Raw genomic sequence first — 18,217 nt, forward strand, 5'->3', positions numbered from 1 at the left:
CAGCACCACCTCCTGCCCCCTTCTGCCCTGCAGCCAGCTGCTCAGAGCTCCCTGTCCTGGGGCAAGTCCTGGAATGGCAGCAGCACAAGGCTTCTGCTGCACAAGTTTGGCTGGCCCACTGTAGCAGTGCACACCAGTGAGAGCAGTGTGACAGGGGAGGCAGTGTCCCTTGGGGCCCAGCAGCACAGGATGCTGCAGGAAGCTCTGGAGGTGTTTCCCCACACTGCCCTGCTCAGCTCACCGGAGGGAGCTCTCTGCACCGCCCGTGCTGCCACCAGGGCACTCGGCTTCTCCTCTGGGAATGTGCTGGAGGCCAGAGCCAAGCTCTCCGTGCTGCTGTCTGCTGCTGGCACCACTCCAAAGCCTGAGCTGGGGTAACAGGTCTGGTACTGGCTCTGGCCAAGGATGGTGTACGTAGGATACTCCTGTTGGAGGAAAGAGTTAGTGATGTAGCACACCTCATTCAGAAAACACTCTGGATCAGGATGACTTCTGCATTAGAATATCCTGTCCAAGAAAAATCCCAGCAAGAGCAGTCTGACTTTGTGCTGTTCCATTCTGCATATGTAAGACATTCCCAAAAGGGGCTGAGAGCTCTGGCTGCCCAATGCCCCTGCACAGGCAGGTTTTGCAGAGGAGACCAGTGATCACAGGGCCATTCCTCTGCTTCCAGTGTCTGAAAACATTAATTCATAATGAATGAAGTGACAGTAACAGGGAGTTGAGTGGATGCCAAGACATCAGTGCATTCTGTGCTCTGGAATGTGTGGTTTTGTCTTGCATTTGACTTCCTGCATTTGACAGTGACAGAAAGTGACCCTGGGCCTCACTGAGGGCACAACTAGAGGATAAATGGCCCTCACTCATGTCCTGACTCCATCAAGGAATAATTCTGCATGCTGGAAGGTATCCATTTAGAAAACCACTTAATTCATTTAGGGGATCACTCAGCACCTGGAGCTGTGCTTGAAGATTTTAACTTGTGCTCCTGACAGTAAAAAATGCAGCCACCCCAAATGCCACATCACACTGTTCTGGCACACACTGCTCTCCTGATTCCCTTGAAGAGCAGCCTGGGTTTGTGAACCAGGTACCTTGGTCTGAAATACTAAAAGAAAATCTTTTTTTCACCATACTGTTCCAAGAAAGTTTATGTTTAAAAAGCAACATAAGCACAGAAGGATTGTTGTGCATCCATTTCATTTTCCACACTTCCTGTATTCTCTTTCTGAAAAGCTGGACACTAAAGGCTTCCTCTGTATATCAAGTATTCAGAATGGCAGTTGATCACCCACAAAGGAAAAAGGCAGAGGGAAATGGTCTTTGCCAGCTTGCAGGACTGTCTCACTTTGTTCTAATCTACCATCAGAATGCACACCCTACTTTACTGGGTTGGGGTTTTGTTTGTGTGCAACCTCATTTCCTATTCTTGCTGAGGGAGAACAAAGGTATCCAAAAAACATCCACCCCTAATCCTCCCTGCAGGTTTAGTCCTCAAATAGCTGAATTGTTTCTTCCCCTCTATCTCTCAGTTTTAAGACTCACCTCATAATTTGTAGATGAGGCAACAGCTTTGAACAGATGAAGTGAGTTTGTTGCAAAGGCCCAAGGGAGAAGCATCATTGTCAAAGAGACAGCAGAAGTCATTTGGTGACTGAGTTACACACTGAGCCCCATTTGAAGTGACATTTCCATGTTAGTTCTGAGCAACATGTTAAACAAAGGTAAAGGAGATGGTGCACATAAATTTACCAAGGAAGTTTTACCTGTGAGATACTGGCTACTGCTGATGTGGAAATATTGACAACAGTTGAGGATGTAGAGACTGGACTGGCATTGGTAGTTGATGCTGTAAAATTGAGAATTACTGCATTAAATATTCTAGAAAAGTGTAAGAAATGAGAAGTTGTGAAATAAATACTTACTAGGCAAATGTGCAAGCATTTGTGCTTCCAGCAGCACTCTGCTACTATTAGCCAAAAAAGGACTGGGGTGTATTTTGACACCAGTCACTTTTCAACTGGGTTTACAGGAAAGGAGAGCTAGTACATCTTTAAAAACAGTCCTTTCAAATGGTTCAGAAACCTTTTCCCTCCATGGTTGCTAAGCAATTGGTGTAGAATTTAAAAGGTTTTAGATCTTTATTACATGTTTTGATAAGACAACAATCCCATTCTGATGATCAATCAGCAGCAGCTGAAAATGAATCACAATAAATCAAGAAAAAGGACATGGGTGTGTTTAAATCAGTTCTGTTTAAAAAAAAATCTGCATCAAACTCAGCATTTTTAGTCTAATTAAATTTAAAATTTAAGGAAACATTAAGAATTTTTCCAATAGTAGAACAAGAGTGTTTCCTGCTGGAGAAAACAAGCATCTCTCCCAATACTCCTGTGTCTAGAACTGCTTTTTGGATGAGACTTTCTGAAATAATCTGTTAACAGCTCATAGGATGAATTCTTAGAGATGTGTAGCTGTTAGTACCAACCTGAAGTGTTTCATAAGCTTTGTGTCACTGCATTCAGTTCTTCCAAAACACAGAAAAAACTGCTAGAGCAGTTTTGGGAATGCCAGTCATTTAGCAGTTTTTGGGGGGTTGCAGACACTCCATTAAACATTCCTTAATATGGAGTTTTGGGACTCACAAGGATAACAACAAATAATTAAATCAGCAGGAACAAAACCAGAATGTACAAAAACAGATGCCACCAAGAACTATTTCCTTTTCTAAACCACCTTCCTCTGCACACAAATAAAACCAAAAAGTCACTTTTAGATGCTTAGGTAAAGACTTGCAGAAATTCACAGTATCTCTATTTTACCATCCCCCTGAGAAAAACCCTTCTTTTCTGCAAATAGCACCAAGCAGAATTCACCCCAAGAACTCAAGAAGTCCTGCTCCCCCAGGGAAACAGACCCACCAGGAACTCTCAACAAGAGTTATGTGTTGTATGTTGTGCTATGGCAAGCACCAACACCACCTGGTGCCTCTTGGAAAGAGGAATGGATCTAAAATATCCCTCAAAAAAGTTAAGAAAATAAAAAAAATTGATCTTAAAAGATGTGTAGAAATTCACAGTATTTACAGGAGATGAGAAATATGAAGGGTGCCATCTCTGTGGAAGCAGAAACAAGGGGATGTAATTAACCCCAGAAACATTCAGAAAAAGGCAAAATGACAATGAAGACACTCAAGGACCTACAGAAGCTCCACAGCTTCTCGAAGCCCAGCTGTGAGAGCCAAGGAACCTGTCACAGACACTACTCACAAGTAACTGCTCAAAACAGGGGGCAGTTTCCAAATAAAGCTCCTTCCACATACACATGGAAACTATCAATGTTAGCACCTTAAGAGAAGATCCCTTCATTGGCCCCTCAGCTCTCCAGAAAAGACTTTTCTTTTTTTTGTTAACTGAACCTGCCATGCACTTCAGACCTCATCCTCAGACATCACATCCTCTACCTTATTAATCCAAACCTGCTTTGCTTCAATAATTTTCAGAGAGCCAAAACCAGAACCAAGCACTGAAATCCCCCTGCTGTGGGTCAGCATCACTGTCTGACTGTGTTTCACCCTGCTCATTTGAGTGGAGACAGAAGACAGATATTTCAGAGATTATTATTAAAACAACTCTGTCCATCCTTCCAGCTCTGCCCTCCAGCACCTCCCTGGCACCAGTCCTGGACTGACCTGACCCCTTGGTGGGCTGCTTGAGAAGGAAATACAGCAAATCTGAAAAAGGAAGTTTCCTGCAAGTCTGCAAAAGTTTTCCAAAAAGCAGCAGTATTTGTGCACTTGGAGTGACTTTTGCACACTTCAGGGTAACTTGTGCACAGTTTCAGAGCAGCCTGCAGGGAAACATCTCACATCACACATTTTCCCAATCCCTCTCCTGACAAAGCTGGGGTTGAGCAGTTTGCAGAAGAGAAGATTCCAGGGTGACCTGGTGGAGAACGTGCCCTGCAAGGGGCATTGCAGGGGAGAGGAGAGGAGGTGGCTTTGGGGACCTGATGCAGCCTGATGGTACCTGCATGGACATTAGTGAAAGGACAGACAGAGGCTCTTTTTGCAGGTGTGCAGCAGGAGGAGAGAAATGGTCAAAATGTGGAAGAGGGAAAGCTCTGAGTTGATAAAAAAAAAAAAAAAAAAAAACAAAAAACATTTCATCATAATGACAGTCAGGTTCTGGAACTGGCAAAATTTCCATCCTTGGAGGTTTTGGAGATCCAAAATCTGGTTCTGAATTCTTTATCAACCACTTTTTGAGCAGGAAGCTGAACTAAAAATTTCCTAAAGTCCCTGAATTATTCTGTGAAAATATTCCAGAAGAAATAGATTACAAATTCCTGAAATGCTTTATAAAATATCCAGAGAAAGAGACAAATTTTCACAATTTGTCACCAAAACATAAATGGCAGCCTAAAGAAAAGGTATCAATTTGCACTAAGTGCCATAAGCAACAATATTCCATTATTCAGCTGACATATTCACTCCTAAAAACTGCTGGGGAAGCTGCTGAAATTCAGCACCTGCCTTCTTAGATGTGGCAGTTCCAGCAGCTGCAATATTTAAATGGCAGTTCTACACTGAGAAATTCACTTCCTAGCAGATCTACCAACCCAGTGCGTGTGTGATATGCAAGAGCCATCTACCTCCAGAATGAATTCAAAACAAAGGTTTAAAAATCTCACTGCAGTCAGCATATTTCCTGACATCAGACCAAAGACCAGAACAAAGAGAAATGCAAGAGCATTCCCAATAAAGCATGCAGGAACACAACATCTCTTTCCCCTTCCCACTTGCTGTTCACCCTGTTCAGCCCAGCAGCATGGCACCAACGAGCCAGCCTGGTGCACACACAGGAGTGAGGCAAACACAAACCCAGAAACACACAGGCACAGGAGAAAGGAGGCAGAGCATGAGGAAGCATGCACAAACCAAGGACAAGCCTCTCTAGAGTTTGCTATCTGGACTCAGTTAGGTGGAGAGAGATGCAGATAAAAACCATGCCAAGTTACCTTCAATGGAATAAGAATAATGTGCTGGGCTGGGCTGGCTTGTGGTTAACCCTGTAGTGCAGGTAAGAACACTGTGCTGACTTGTAGATGGAGTCTGAATTAAACCACTTTCAGGTTTCATACCTGGCCACAGTGCACCTGAATCAGATAAATTGGACCAGTTATAAACAAATATGCTGGGACCAAACAGCATGCTCCTACCTCAGATTAAGATTTTTGCTCATCACAAAAGCAAATAACAAATGACACAAGGAAAATGTTTAATTTCAGCAATAGTAAGCACTGACTGTCAGGCTGTGCAGGGATTAGAGCTGGTGACAAAATGGCTGAAAAAGAGAAAATTAAAAGCACCAAGGAGACTAATTTGCAAAGCTTTTAACTAAGAATGTTTGTTTCACTAAGATTCACTGCCCATGCAGATAAGGACCTGCCAGTTGCTGTGATTTTGGGCTGAGCTGCACAGCACTGCAAGTGACATCAGCTTTTATTCAGTGAGGCCAAGGCTGGGATCTGTGAAGGCCAAGCTCAACACTTCCACTTCACTGGGCTTTGGGATGAATATTTTAAACCAAGCCACAAGTCAGTAACTTTCCTAGAATGACAACAATAAATATAGAGCTAAAAAGAAATTAAAAATCAAAATGTTTCCTCCAGATTTCCTGTTGTTTTGGAACAATTTTGTAACAACTCTGGGCACAGCACAGAGAGCAGAGTGACTGTAGTTATGTAATTATGTGTACAGGGCACACTTAGCATGTGGCTCAGCTCAGGTGCTGTGCTAAGGTTGAGGTCTCTGCACTGGCAGGTGCCAACAGTGTCCAACTGAGGCAGCTCAGCTCAGGCCTCACTCTTCAGGGCTCTCCAGGCTTTGAGTGGCTCCAAATCTACAGCCAAAGCCAAAGACAGCTCTCCCTGGCCCTGGTTAGAAAGCAGAAATATTTTGAGAGGACCTACTTAAAAACAAACAGGAGTATGCAAAGCAGCAAGACAAAGGACATTTGGAGCTAGACAGAGTTCAGGGCCATCAGAAAGACCACTCTCCTTTCTCAACACCCCAAAAACAGCACCAAGGAAGCCACCTGCAGCCCTCCACCCACTCCAGCAGGACTAAGCCATGGGCTGTGAGCTCTGGGTTCTTTCCCAGAAGACATGGGAGACTCCATCAGCCTGGACATGAGCAGCAGCTCCAAGAGGTTGCTCCATGCTGCAGCTTTGTCAGAACTAAATTCTTCAATGGCCCTTTGATTTATTTACATATCTGATCTCAAACTGACACCTATGAGTCAACTTAAATCACTCCCCTCTGCACAGCCACCCCAGGGTTCGACTCTTCAACTCTCAAGTTGTGTCTTCACTAAGGTTTCAAACCTCCAGAACTTCAATAATTAGCAAACAAAAAGGAAAGGTTAATTTAAGAAAGACTGTAGATACATTGCAGAAACTCCAGAACAAAATATATGGGAAAAAGATCCTCCAAGGAGAGTGGGAGTAGCTGTGTTTGTTTAGTCTGGAAAGGGAGTGCCACCATCTGCAAATGGGTGAGCAGTACAGGGGACAGCAACCAGAAGCTCCTTAGGGCACAAGGCAGAGGGACAAGGAGCAGAAGGAACACACTGTGATGGTGACATGATGTGCAGAAGTGCCAAACAACCTGAGGGTGGAGCACAAACCCACCCTGAACACTACAGGACAGTGGGCACCCAGGGAGTGTGGCACCAGCCCAGACACACACTCAGGTGCTGGCAGCACTGGGTGCAGGGCAGGAGCTGGTTCAGGTGATGAGCTAAGGCATCTGTCAGCCCCTGCCTTCCTGCCTTGTCTTGCTGTCACAGACAAGATGAGACAGTCCTGCTGTTACCTCCCCTCTCATTCTGCAGGACATCATTACAAGCTAGCACAGCCTCAAGGATGATGGAGAAGCTGTGAGAGGGGGAACGAGACTCTTCCATGTCCAGCAGCAGCACTGCATGTCACAGAATGTCACAGCACACATCTGCACACATGTGAAGGCCCCACACAGGACATCTGATCACTTGTAGGCTTTTCCTGAGTTAATGGAAGCCATCACATCCATGGTGTTTCTAACACCAACTTACAGCTACACACATGCAGGCTGGATGCCACTACTCTAATGCTTCTTTAAAAATCTCTCCAGACCACAAGGGCATCCCATGCAGAACAATGCACTGAACACCAAGAGAGGTGACAAATCAGAAGAGCACAGGCCATCCCTTCTCTAAAAGGGGCATCCTGACTTCAGCCACCTCCAGACTATGCTTGTGTTTGTCAGCTTGCCTGAATTTCATGTGCTTTGTCCCAGTTAGATAACCCATGGTGCCTCTTTCTGGCATAGAAACAAATACATGGTAAAAAGACACACCAACCTCCATAACAAGCTCTCTGCTGCTGCTAAAACATGTGACAAAGCTGTTGGCTCTCACCTGCTCACTGGAGATTTTGTGAGCAGGACAATTTCCAGAACTCCCTCTGCAGTGTGCATGTTCAATCCTCTACCCTCTACCTCTCCATCAAACCATGCAAGGTCCATCTTCTCAGCTTGACTCAGCAAGTACCCCTCCACTATGATGGGAATAATGACTTTTAACATCTTCCTCACACTTGATTTCACACTAAAAATTCAGGTGTTTAACAACAGACCTCAAAATCCACACCAGACTTCAGTAACTGATGACATTTTGGATATTTTACAGATGAAAGCTCCCTTGAAGTCAATAGTAAATGCAAATCTCCTTCCAGGTCTTCAGAATAATTTCTAGTCTTACATTTAGGCTATAATATTGAAGTAGATGAGTACCCCTGCACTTCAGAACCTTTGGCATTAAAAAAATGAACACTCCCCCCCAAATACAGCCACCACTATTGCCACCAACAAAACATCACACACACAACACACCAACAAAACCCCTACACCTTCCCTCCAAAACTGCAGAAGTCTAAACCACTATTTTAAACAACTTTACTGGAGCACTCCACGTATTTATAAATATTTGCCTTTAAAAACACCAACATGCCACACATTAAAACACCCAGCAGTACACAAGCAGCTCAGTGCACCATGCACAACACACTATTGAGAAACACCAAATAAACGAAGCAAAGAAACCATCAGCCACTGTTCAGACACAGCAAAAACCAGTGCAACAAGGCACTGAAACCAAAGTGCAGGCACCCAGTGAGCAGGATGTTCCAGCAACCATTAGTAATTACAGTATTAGTAATTTAACTTATGTTTAACAAAGCCAAGTCTGGATTTATTATCTTTCCTACACCATCCTTCAAATACATCATGGCAAATCAATTGTTTTTTGTAACCTTTAGAAAAGCACATGCTCTGTCAGCAGCTAACAAAAGCCAGAAATGTAGCTGGTTTTATTCAAAGACATCTAATTCTTTAACTAAAGAAATATTCATCCTTACCCACATCAAGGTACTTAGATTTTAGCACTACAGATAAATCTGCAAGAGGCTCAGTGTGGTTGTGCAACCACAAGCCCCTGAGACATACACTTAGAATCACAGAATTGTGATAGCTGGAAAAAACCTTTAAGATCATCAGGTCCAACCATTCATCCAGCACCACCATGCCCAGCACTAAACCATGTCCTCAAGTGCCAAATCCATGAGTTTTCTGAACACTGCAAGGGGTGGTAACTCCACCACTTCCACAGGCAGCCAGGGTTGCTCCCCCAGGCTCCCTGCAGGGTGGCAGGATGCTCCCCCCTCTCATCATGTTGCATGCTAAGAGATAAAACAACCACTGCTCCCTTCCCTTTTTTGACAGCTGCATTTGCAAAGACTGGAATAGCTATCAAGGGGGCTCAGTTATTAGAGCAAATTAAGCAAAATTATTTGCCTAGTAAACCTGGAAACATTTTAACATGAGCTCTCATTTGGTGAAAGATGAAATAAAAATGTCTTAATCTTGGACAACAAAAAGGAAAGGAAAAAGCAGGGAAGTTGTGGTGGGGTGTTGTGTCATTTCACTAACAAGGAAACTGCACCAACACAGCTATACCACAACTAGAGACAATTATGATCCCAAACCAAGAACCATATGGCAAACTTCATGGGGAGATCCAAAATAACAGCTTTGTAAAAAATCTCATTTTTTAAGTTGAAGTCCCATTATGAGATCAGTGTCTATTTACAATTAAAGCTATGCATGTGATCCTCTACAAACTCTTCTCTCCAACACACCTGGTTAAGCTTAACATTGGCTTTTTATTGAGACATAAACCAGTGACTGCAGGCAGGGAGAAGTGTTTGAAAAGTCACATTTTACCAAAAGGAGGTAGTCCATAGGTCTGGGTGCTCTGGGGGTAGATGGTGTAGGGCTGGGACTGCTGGAGTGCTTGGTACTGAGGCTGAGCAGGGTAAGGGCTCACTGCTTCCGACACTGGCACAGAAAGGATATGTGCATATGGCCTTGGGAAAAGAGAGAACACAAGTCAGAAAGAACTCTGCACATTAGGCATCTTTCAGCTTCAAACCAGAAGACACATTAAAAAATTGCTGCAGAAAGGAGAAACTACTCAGAGTGACATGTCCTCTTAGTGCAATAAGCTCCCTGTGCTTCTCAAGGCAGGCTCTTGAGTGAGTAGCTGCTGCCAGCTTCCTGTGGTGACAGCAGGGAAACTCCCTCCTCCCCAGTGCCAGAGCACCAGGGCTCATCCAGGACTGGGAGGGACAAACTCCCCATTCCAACAGTCAGTCCCACTTATCATGCCTCCCCACACCAGACCCTGAAGCTGCTGTAACCTAGCAGTGTCTGCAAGAACCCGGGACACACACAGAAACTACACAAAAACAAGCAGCAGGGGTTAAGCCCTATCCTGCTCCAACAGGAAGAACTACAAAAATCCCTAAACACAGTAAATTATGAGAAAATCTTATATTCCCCTTATATTTATTTATGTTCAATTTGTTTATTGGATAAATATTATGCACATTATTCATCAAGACTATCATGTTAATTACTTGAAGGGTCTCATTTATCTTTGTGAACATAAAACAACAGTCACTAAAGCAAAAGGGTGAATTCTGTAAGTTCAGTGTCCTCAGCAATAAGTATTTGCTGCCAGCAGTGGGATTTACAGCACTAGAGAAATACATAAAGATATAAAAAGATTACTTCAGAGAGAAGTAAGAGGTACAGAACTCAGTAACAATTTCTTGACTTACTTTGCAGAATACATTTGTGAGGTATAATCATTTGATGACCTTGGGATATAATCAGTGCATGTCATAACTGAAAAAAAAATAGTTTGTGTAATTACAGAAGTGCTTTCAAAACCCAACAAATAAAGACAAATATCAATACTAAGGGTACATTTCAGTCAACACACAGTATACACAAAGAGTTTGTGTCCTGAATATCTGTTTCAAAACAAATTTTCAAAACCACACTGTTAAACTGGCAGAAAAATGTTTTGCCAGCTCACAGCAGGTAGATCAGTCAGTCATGCTGTTCCTCCCTGTGAAACAGTGCTCCTTATCAGCTGGTACCATCATGTTTTGCAACTGGCATAAAAATCTTTGATTTCAGACCTTCCCAAAAACATGCATATTTGCCAAAGGGGCTTCATCTGCACCAAGGGTAACATTTCTGTGTCCTGGAGCAGAGATCAAACAAACACCTGCTCTGCAAAGCTTTCCTCTAGCCCCACATACTGTACCCATGCATGGCTCCAGCAAACAGAATTTCCTGTAAAAAGGGACAGCTCCAGCTCAAGGAATTTAACCACACACATCCAGGGAAGCACAGCTGCAGTGCACAATGCTCAGAGATTCCTCTGAAGTAACCTGGAAGTTACATTTAACCAGATGTTTCCATTTTTCTGCTTGAATAAATCCACTGCAATTGCACTCTGCAGCTGGTAAGGCCATACATGGATTAAAATAGCAAAGATTAAATCAATTACAATGGAAAGTGACACCTTACACACTTTCAACTAAGATGAGCTGACTTACACTTCAAAATATGTATTGGCAGTCAAAGGTACACCACACAGGAATCTGACTTTCCTAATAACTTTCAGAGACTCTTTTTCCAAGAGAAAGGATACACTCGACTCTTCACTTACTATGAGATCTTTGGATCCCCTGCCTGTTTCCTCTGTTTATTTTCTAAGAGCTTTCTGCAGACATTCAGTACAATTCAGAGTCTAAGATGAAGTTATGGCATATTGCTACAAAGGACCCAACCAGCTGTACAGAGAGTGATTTATAAAACATGTTTACAGTAGGCATTATAATTGATACTGATTCAACCCTCAAGAAGAATCAAGTCTAAGACACAGCAGTGCTCAGAAGCACCCAACAGCAAGCTGAGGGGCAGTGATGCAAAAATATTTGTTAGAAATAGATATTTCCTTGCCATCAGGCATTAACACTTTGCAAACAGTACAGAAACATTCACTTTACAGCTGACAGTGAGGGCAGGCTCAGGATTACAAGGAGACAGCCTGTGGCTGGTGAGGCAGGGTAGCAGGGACAGACATGAGCAAAGACAAAGGGAGAACTCCAGAGATACTCACTCTCACTGGACATGGGAAGGTCTGAAGCAAGTTCTGAAGATTCAGTTTTCTGATCACTGACTTCTGTGCTGCTCACATGACTGCCAGGACAACAAAGGCTCAGTATTAGCATTATGAACTCTTAAATGAACATCCTTGGGCACCACAACCCCTGGGTTTGCCTTTCTGAGCAAGGCAAACTAACTCCTCACAAAACCTAGCCCTGCTCTTTGCTATTTCATGAAGAGATGATGAAAGAGATCTGCAGCTGGAATTAGACACCAAACTATATAGGATTTGAGTTGCCAGGGTTTGATAGAGGGGGGACTGCAGGGGTGGCTTCTGTGAGAAACACCTCTTGGCATCTCCATTCCCCCAGGCTGCAGCAGACAGAGAACTGCTGCTAGCAGTGGTGTGACCCTGCTGTCACAGGCTCCCCTGCCCAGGGGCACTGCCTCACTGCTGGATTTGTCCCTAAGACCAGTGCTGAAACATCCTTGAACTGGGGGACACTTCTGTACTTAGGTATTTGCAGGTTACTGGATTATTTTGGATTTGTCCTGCATTGTTTCAGTTCCATGTCAATGTTGCTTTGCTCATGGACAGAGCAGGAAGTACAGGTAATGTCTGAATGAAACTGGTTTTTCCATTTGTGAAACTTGAAATCACGTACAGATTTATAAAAACAGAGCCAGATTATTTAAACAGAATATATAATCAAGTTAGAAATGCAACTTTATCTCTCCCCTCTCTTCTATTTTCAAATACTGGATGTCTACATTTTTAAAATACAAGGATGTTTACACTGAGATCTGGAGCTCCCTGTGCCCTAGGGAAGCCATGGCTGTGCTGAAGCAGAGTGACACAGCAGGAGAAGGGAGAGCACCCTGACATATCCATACCAGCCCATGCTGCCCTCAGACTCTCTCTATCCAAGAAAGGAAAAAAACCCTCCCTAGGATCCGATTCCTCTGACCTCAGATGGACCAGAAAGGGAGCTTGTGTGATTAGATCAAAATTCTAATTTTCAGAATATACCACTTCCACTCCTGCAGAAATGGCATTTCCTCCTTGCTCCTACTGGAATGGCAGAGACTCCAAAAAGAAATATTTCTTCACTGTAGTTGCTGCTACTCAGAGGAACAGAATAAATCCTAATATAGCTATTCTTATTATAAGCAGTAATAATAATAATAATAGTTAATTCCTAAATACAATACCCATCAGAAAGCATCCTACTGTGGCTAAAAATAGTATCAAACAACAGGAGAGGCTACCAATTCAAGAGTTTCATTTCTCAAAGAAGTTATCCTCACAGTTTCACTAAGAATAACAGCACAGATATTAAAATATCCTGAGTCTCACCATGTGAAATGCATGTTATGTGCAGTATGTGACAGTCTCATTCTGTGAAAGATGGGTGTGATGATGCCATCAAGACTCCTCGTGGCCACTTTTATAAAAGCTTTATATCATAGGGCCAGTTAATTATTTTTTTATTGGGAACTTAATCAAAATTATGCCAAATACAAATGCAACTATATTTTCCATAGCTCTGTAAAAAAATAAATCAAGAGGCAAATTTCTAAAATGAAAGCTTTATAAAAAACCATAAAGAACTGTTCCACACTAAAATCAAATTTAAAATCCTGTACCTCAGGCTCTGCTCTCTGGATTCCTGCATCTTAGCTTTTTTCACCTGCAAAGACAAAAATGTTCAGAGCTACAACTAACACAAGCTGGAGGGTTCACAGTGGTGAATAAATACCTTTATTATTAGAATAGCCTTGTCCTGCACTCCAGAACTCACCAGTGTAACCATGGCTTCTTCATCTCCAAACAAGCCTTTTCCTCACTAGAAAACAAGGGCTAACCCTGGATCTTGTACGGCAGAATTGTTACTAACAGCTGCTGAGATATACAGCCACAAAAATGGCTGGGAAGGAGAATTTTGTGGAAATTGAATAACACACCATAGATTTTAAGAAAATCTTATTCTGCACAGATTCAGCACTACAGCCACAAACTTTGCTCTCTTCCCCCTGTATTTTAATATTGCATTAAAGATAGGAACATGAGTGCTTTTTCTGTAATAAATTAGGAGGTTTGACTCTTGACTAAAACCAACACAGCACTTTTTCTCATTTTGTAGGTGCCAGCTGGATCCTGTTCCTGTACAGGATATTACACCATAGCACTGGCTTGGACACAAATTTGGTTTCTGCAGGCTACAAACATTACTGAAACCCTCAGTAGGATGCCAGGGTGAATTCCTCCTGCAAGAATGTGCCATTACACCCAAAATACCACCTCACTCATTCATATGATCCATCTAATCTCATATTCTGTCACAGAATGACTGACTGGTATCAGGTACTTAGAAGAAATTACCAAGAAAATCTTTGGCTGAACATTACAGCAGAATCAATGGACACACCACTGAAAATTAGTTGTACCCTGAAGAAAAAGGACAGCTTTCATTATATAAAGATGGATTTAGAGAGACTTCCTTTTTTAGTACAGGCAATTAATTTTTAAACTCCTCAAACAGCTGGAGTACAAATGATTTGGTCTTGCTGCTTAGTTTCACATTTTGTGGATCATTTGCAGGCTGTGGCAAGCCAGGCTCTGAATAATTTTAAGTTTACATTTCCACTTACTTTGACTTTGCTCCTAAGTCATAAAACTGCATACATGATATTACAATGTATTTTTTAACTAGTTTAACTGAAGAATGTTAAATTCTCACATTAAAAAGGCATCAATCACAGCACATCCAAAGTGCCCTCAAGTACATTATTCTGTTCCTGTGTGTTTTTGACAAGGTCTCAAGATTACAAGCATCACTCCTGCTGTAACTTGGAGATTTCTTGTTGAGTTTGTACCAGGCTTATTTTGGGAACAGGACATTAATACAAACATTTCTGCTTAATTCCTATGCTTTTATGTTTTGGATACACAATTTTATTCATCTCATACAGTATTGATAATTCTCTACCCAACACTTCAGTGCTGTGTTAATATCAGTTATTGATAATGCAAACAGTAATCATTTTGTATAGAAGCACCATAGAGTTCAAGTACATGTAACTATTCCTTTCTTACCACTGTCTGTACAATTATAGCAAATTAAATGTACAGCACATTTTACAAACAATAAAATGCTTTTTGTTCTCTGGATAAATACACTAAGTATAAACCTTCTTTTCCAATATTAGTTAAAATAACTGTGTATACTGAAAGTGTGAGATCACTAATTTGTTTTATATTTTCATTTTCAGCATTTTTTAAATGTACTTACTGGTTGTTCGGGTAAGTCTTGTGGCTCTTCCATGGGTATTACTATTTTAATGCTTAAATGATTCAAATGGTGTGTTCCTCAGCAGTCTTCAAGTCCTGTCAAAGAAAGGTGTTCATAGCTTTATGTACTTTTGGGGGGCTTATCATATAGGCTATCAGAGAATATTAATTGTTATATACTCCTCCCACCGAACTCGTGCGGCCATCTCCCAAATAAAATACAAAACCTGCATATGGAAAGATTTCATAAACAAGGGATTTAGCTTTAAGCTTCGAAGATACAGATTTTTTCATGCACATGGCACATTTCTACATCATTTACTCAGACCCCACTGACTGCAGAAGCTAACACACTAATCAGACACGTGCACCATGATTTTAAAGACACTTTAAATGATCAAGTCTGGTGTACTAGGTCAGTAAACAGCATGATTCAATCTAACCTGTTTTAATTTAGAACATTTATGTAACAATCAAAAAAAATCAGGACAAGACTGTACACCTAAATGCATTTACACACAGTGCTGTTCCCCACCAAATTCACAAAGCAAGTTCATTATTTTAACTTCAGCTTTCAAGAAGAGAAGTCTGATTAAATTTTATAAAATCATTTTGATTTTGGAAGCATTTACCATAGAGATCTTATATACTACATCAAAAAGCTGCTGCCTTCCAAGGGTTTGAGCTCATGAAAAGAAAATTTGCGGAATATTTTCACAACCTGATTAACTTTTGCAATTTGCCTGTGTCCTCCTGCCCACCTGATGTGCATGAGCAGTATAATTTGTGGTTTTGTTCTTTCTCCACCTCATTTTGGAGCCAGGTTATTAAAGCCAACCCCAAACCTCCTCAGAGCAGCTTTTCCTGCGCTGCCTCCTCCGCCACCCCAGCAGCACATAGCACAGCTTCAGGGGATGGCAGAAATGCTGAAAAACACTTAGTGGGTTGGAGAAATCAAATCCAGCAACTTTCTGTGCTGAAGTACAACCTATTCCTGCCTCCAGGGACAGAAAATTCGAGCTCTAGGTGTCTGTAGAGATGAAAGGGATATTTTACACACCACTCCTGCTCTAGCACCTGCTGCTTACCCACCCTGCTTGGAGCACTCAGGCACCTTCAAACCATGGCATTATCCCCACACAGAGTGACTGACTGAACTAGTTTACAGAAACAACTTTCTGGCGTCCTGGAAAGCACATGTGTGTCCCCTCCCTGACTCCTGCCAGACCTACTTAAGCTGGGAGCACGTGCAGCCTGCCCGCAGCCGCTCCCACGTGCCGCGCACAGGGATGCTCGGCAGCTGCCATCAGTTCCTACCAACCACGGAAACACAAAAGGTTTCTCCCTTTTCAGGTCAGGTCTTATGTGTCAGCGTGTATTGTATGCACCAGGATAGAATTTTATTGATGGGTTGAGGATTTTTGCAAGGCTGCCACTCCATATCAAACCTACTTACTGTTACTGCCTGAACTCTTAAATCAACTGAATTCACAATTAGTTCCTTCCATAATTCAGGTTCTTTGGAGACAACCCTATTCACAGCACACAAGTCTACAATACAAAGCACTTACAGTCACCTTTACAGTTTTTCCTCCACAAGTTTCAATTAGTTTCATTTTAAATATAAATCTTGTTTATTTTTTGTAGAAATAACAGAACAATTAGGACTGAATAGAAACTCTGTCACTCTCAGATTATAAAAAGGAATACAAAATAAAGGGCCAAGAGGAAGAAGACTTGAAATTTATACCAAGAGATCCTGTCCCTCATCCTTCACTTCTGGTATGTAACACTGCTTTGTAATTTCATAGAAGAATCCCAAACTAAACTCTTCAATATGGAAAATATTTCACATTCCACTGATCCATACAGCAGTAACTTCCCATGCCATGCTTTGCTTATAAGCTGTGAGTAGTTCTTTAATTTTAGTTTTGAGAAAAATTTAAATAATTTAATTTTAAAAGACAAAATGATTCTCAGAGTCCCACTGGAATATGTTACATGCATGAAGAAAACACTCTTTCTAAATAAGCTGGGCACCTTGAGCACCTGGAAGCAGGTGAGTGAACCAAATCAGATGAATAGAAAGTGATTGCCTTAATGGCAGGCAGAACTTGACCTCTGGTGGCTTCGTGCCTTCTCCCAGGGAAGTGAGAATTCCAAGTGAGAGCTTTGCCCAGGGTGGCTTTGTGCCTTCCCTGCACCTCCAGAAACAGCAGCACAGGCAGAGAACACCTCCCAGTGGAGCTGTGCCTGAGGCTGTGTCCCACAGACCAAGCAGCAGTGTGTGTCTGGGTGAGATGGAGGCACTGAACACATCTGGGAGCAAGGGCTGAGGGCATCCTGCCACAGCCACAGCCACAGCCACAGCCACAGCCACAGCCACAGCCACAGCCACAGCCACAGCCAGCAGCTCAGAGTGGTGTGGGAGCAGGGAGAGCTCCTGCCTCCCCCAACCTCCTGCACCCCACTCCTGCCTGCCTGACACTCCCTCCACAGGGCCTGTGTGCTTAAACTGCAGTCTGCATGTAGGATCTGCCAAGGGAAAAGAAAGAGAAAGAAAATCCAGAGAGACCCAAGCACTGTCTTTCTGCTAAGATGATGTCAGAAAGACATCATCTGTTCCAGGGGAGCCAGCAGGATGAGGGTCAGGAAAAACACACAAGCAGAGCAGCAGGATGTCCCTTTTCAACCACAGCCATGGTAAATGAAACCATACTTTTATCATCCACTTGATGTTTCACTTTGATGAAGCAGAGACATGACAGCAATAAACATACAACACCCTTACCTGTAACACCCACCCAAGCACCAGCTCTCATGCAGAGCAGGCAACATGTCCTCTTACAGCTGGGCACACCAAGTCCTTGGATGCTGGCATGGCAGGAACCTCTCTCTCCCTGCTCTCTGCTCCTGCACTTCAGCTCCAAGGCTGAAGCCACCAGAGGGGGATCCAGATCCAGGGAGCAGCTGCTCCTGCCCTGCTCATATCCCTAAGAGCCCTCTCCACCACAGTTAATCCCCCAGCCCTTGGTGGGTCCCTGCCCCAGGGCCCCAAGCCCCTCCAGGTGCTGTTGGTCTGAACCACCCAGAGCTTGAAAAACAAACTAAAAAGCTAAAAACAAACCCAGCACCTTGCACTTGCTCAGCCTGGGCTGCCTCAAAGGAGCACACTGAGCCAGCAGGTCACCTGCAACAAAGATGATTTTTAAAAAGTGAAAATACACAACACTGTTTTTTGGTTGGTGTTTTTTGGGGTTTTGGTTTTGGTTTTTGTTGTTTTGGGGTTTTTTTGCACATCAAATCTCAAAATTAGATTTTGACTTGTATAAAACTCAAGCTAACTGTACTTCACGTAAGCT

The 18,217-nt window shown here is 42.8% G+C and overlaps 1 protein-coding gene across 2 annotated transcripts in view; it reads right to left on the reverse strand.

Moving 5' to 3' along the window:
* The window catches only part of EYA3 (EYA transcriptional coactivator and phosphatase 3), a 37,107-nt gene that overhangs the window by 10,947 nt on the left and 7,943 nt on the right, over positions 1-18,217 (reverse strand). The window contains exons 2-9 of one of the 2 annotated variants that reach the window (XM_056509079.1): positions 14,857-14,951; positions 13,211-13,254; positions 11,577-11,656; positions 10,222-10,288; positions 9,323-9,465; positions 5,020-5,157; positions 1,767-1,849; positions 242-425 (exon numbers count right to left, since the gene is read on the reverse strand). In XM_056509079.1, the coding sequence (XP_056365054.1) occupies positions 242-425; positions 1,767-1,849; positions 5,020-5,157; positions 9,323-9,465; positions 10,222-10,288; positions 11,577-11,656; positions 13,211-13,254; positions 14,857-14,889 (772 nt within the window). In that variant the 5' untranslated portion in view covers positions 14,890-14,951. The remainder of the gene's footprint in view (positions 1-241; positions 426-1,766; positions 1,850-5,019; positions 5,158-9,322; positions 9,466-10,221; positions 10,289-11,576; positions 11,657-13,210; positions 13,255-14,856; positions 14,952-18,217) is intronic. The other variant, XM_056509081.1, reaches the window with a different exon arrangement.

This window comes from Oenanthe melanoleuca, chromosome 23, assembly GCF_029582105.1.
Source record: "Oenanthe melanoleuca isolate GR-GAL-2019-014 chromosome 23, OMel1.0, whole genome shotgun sequence".
In the NCBI taxonomy this organism is placed as follows: domain Eukaryota; kingdom Metazoa; phylum Chordata; class Aves; order Passeriformes; family Muscicapidae; genus Oenanthe; species Oenanthe melanoleuca.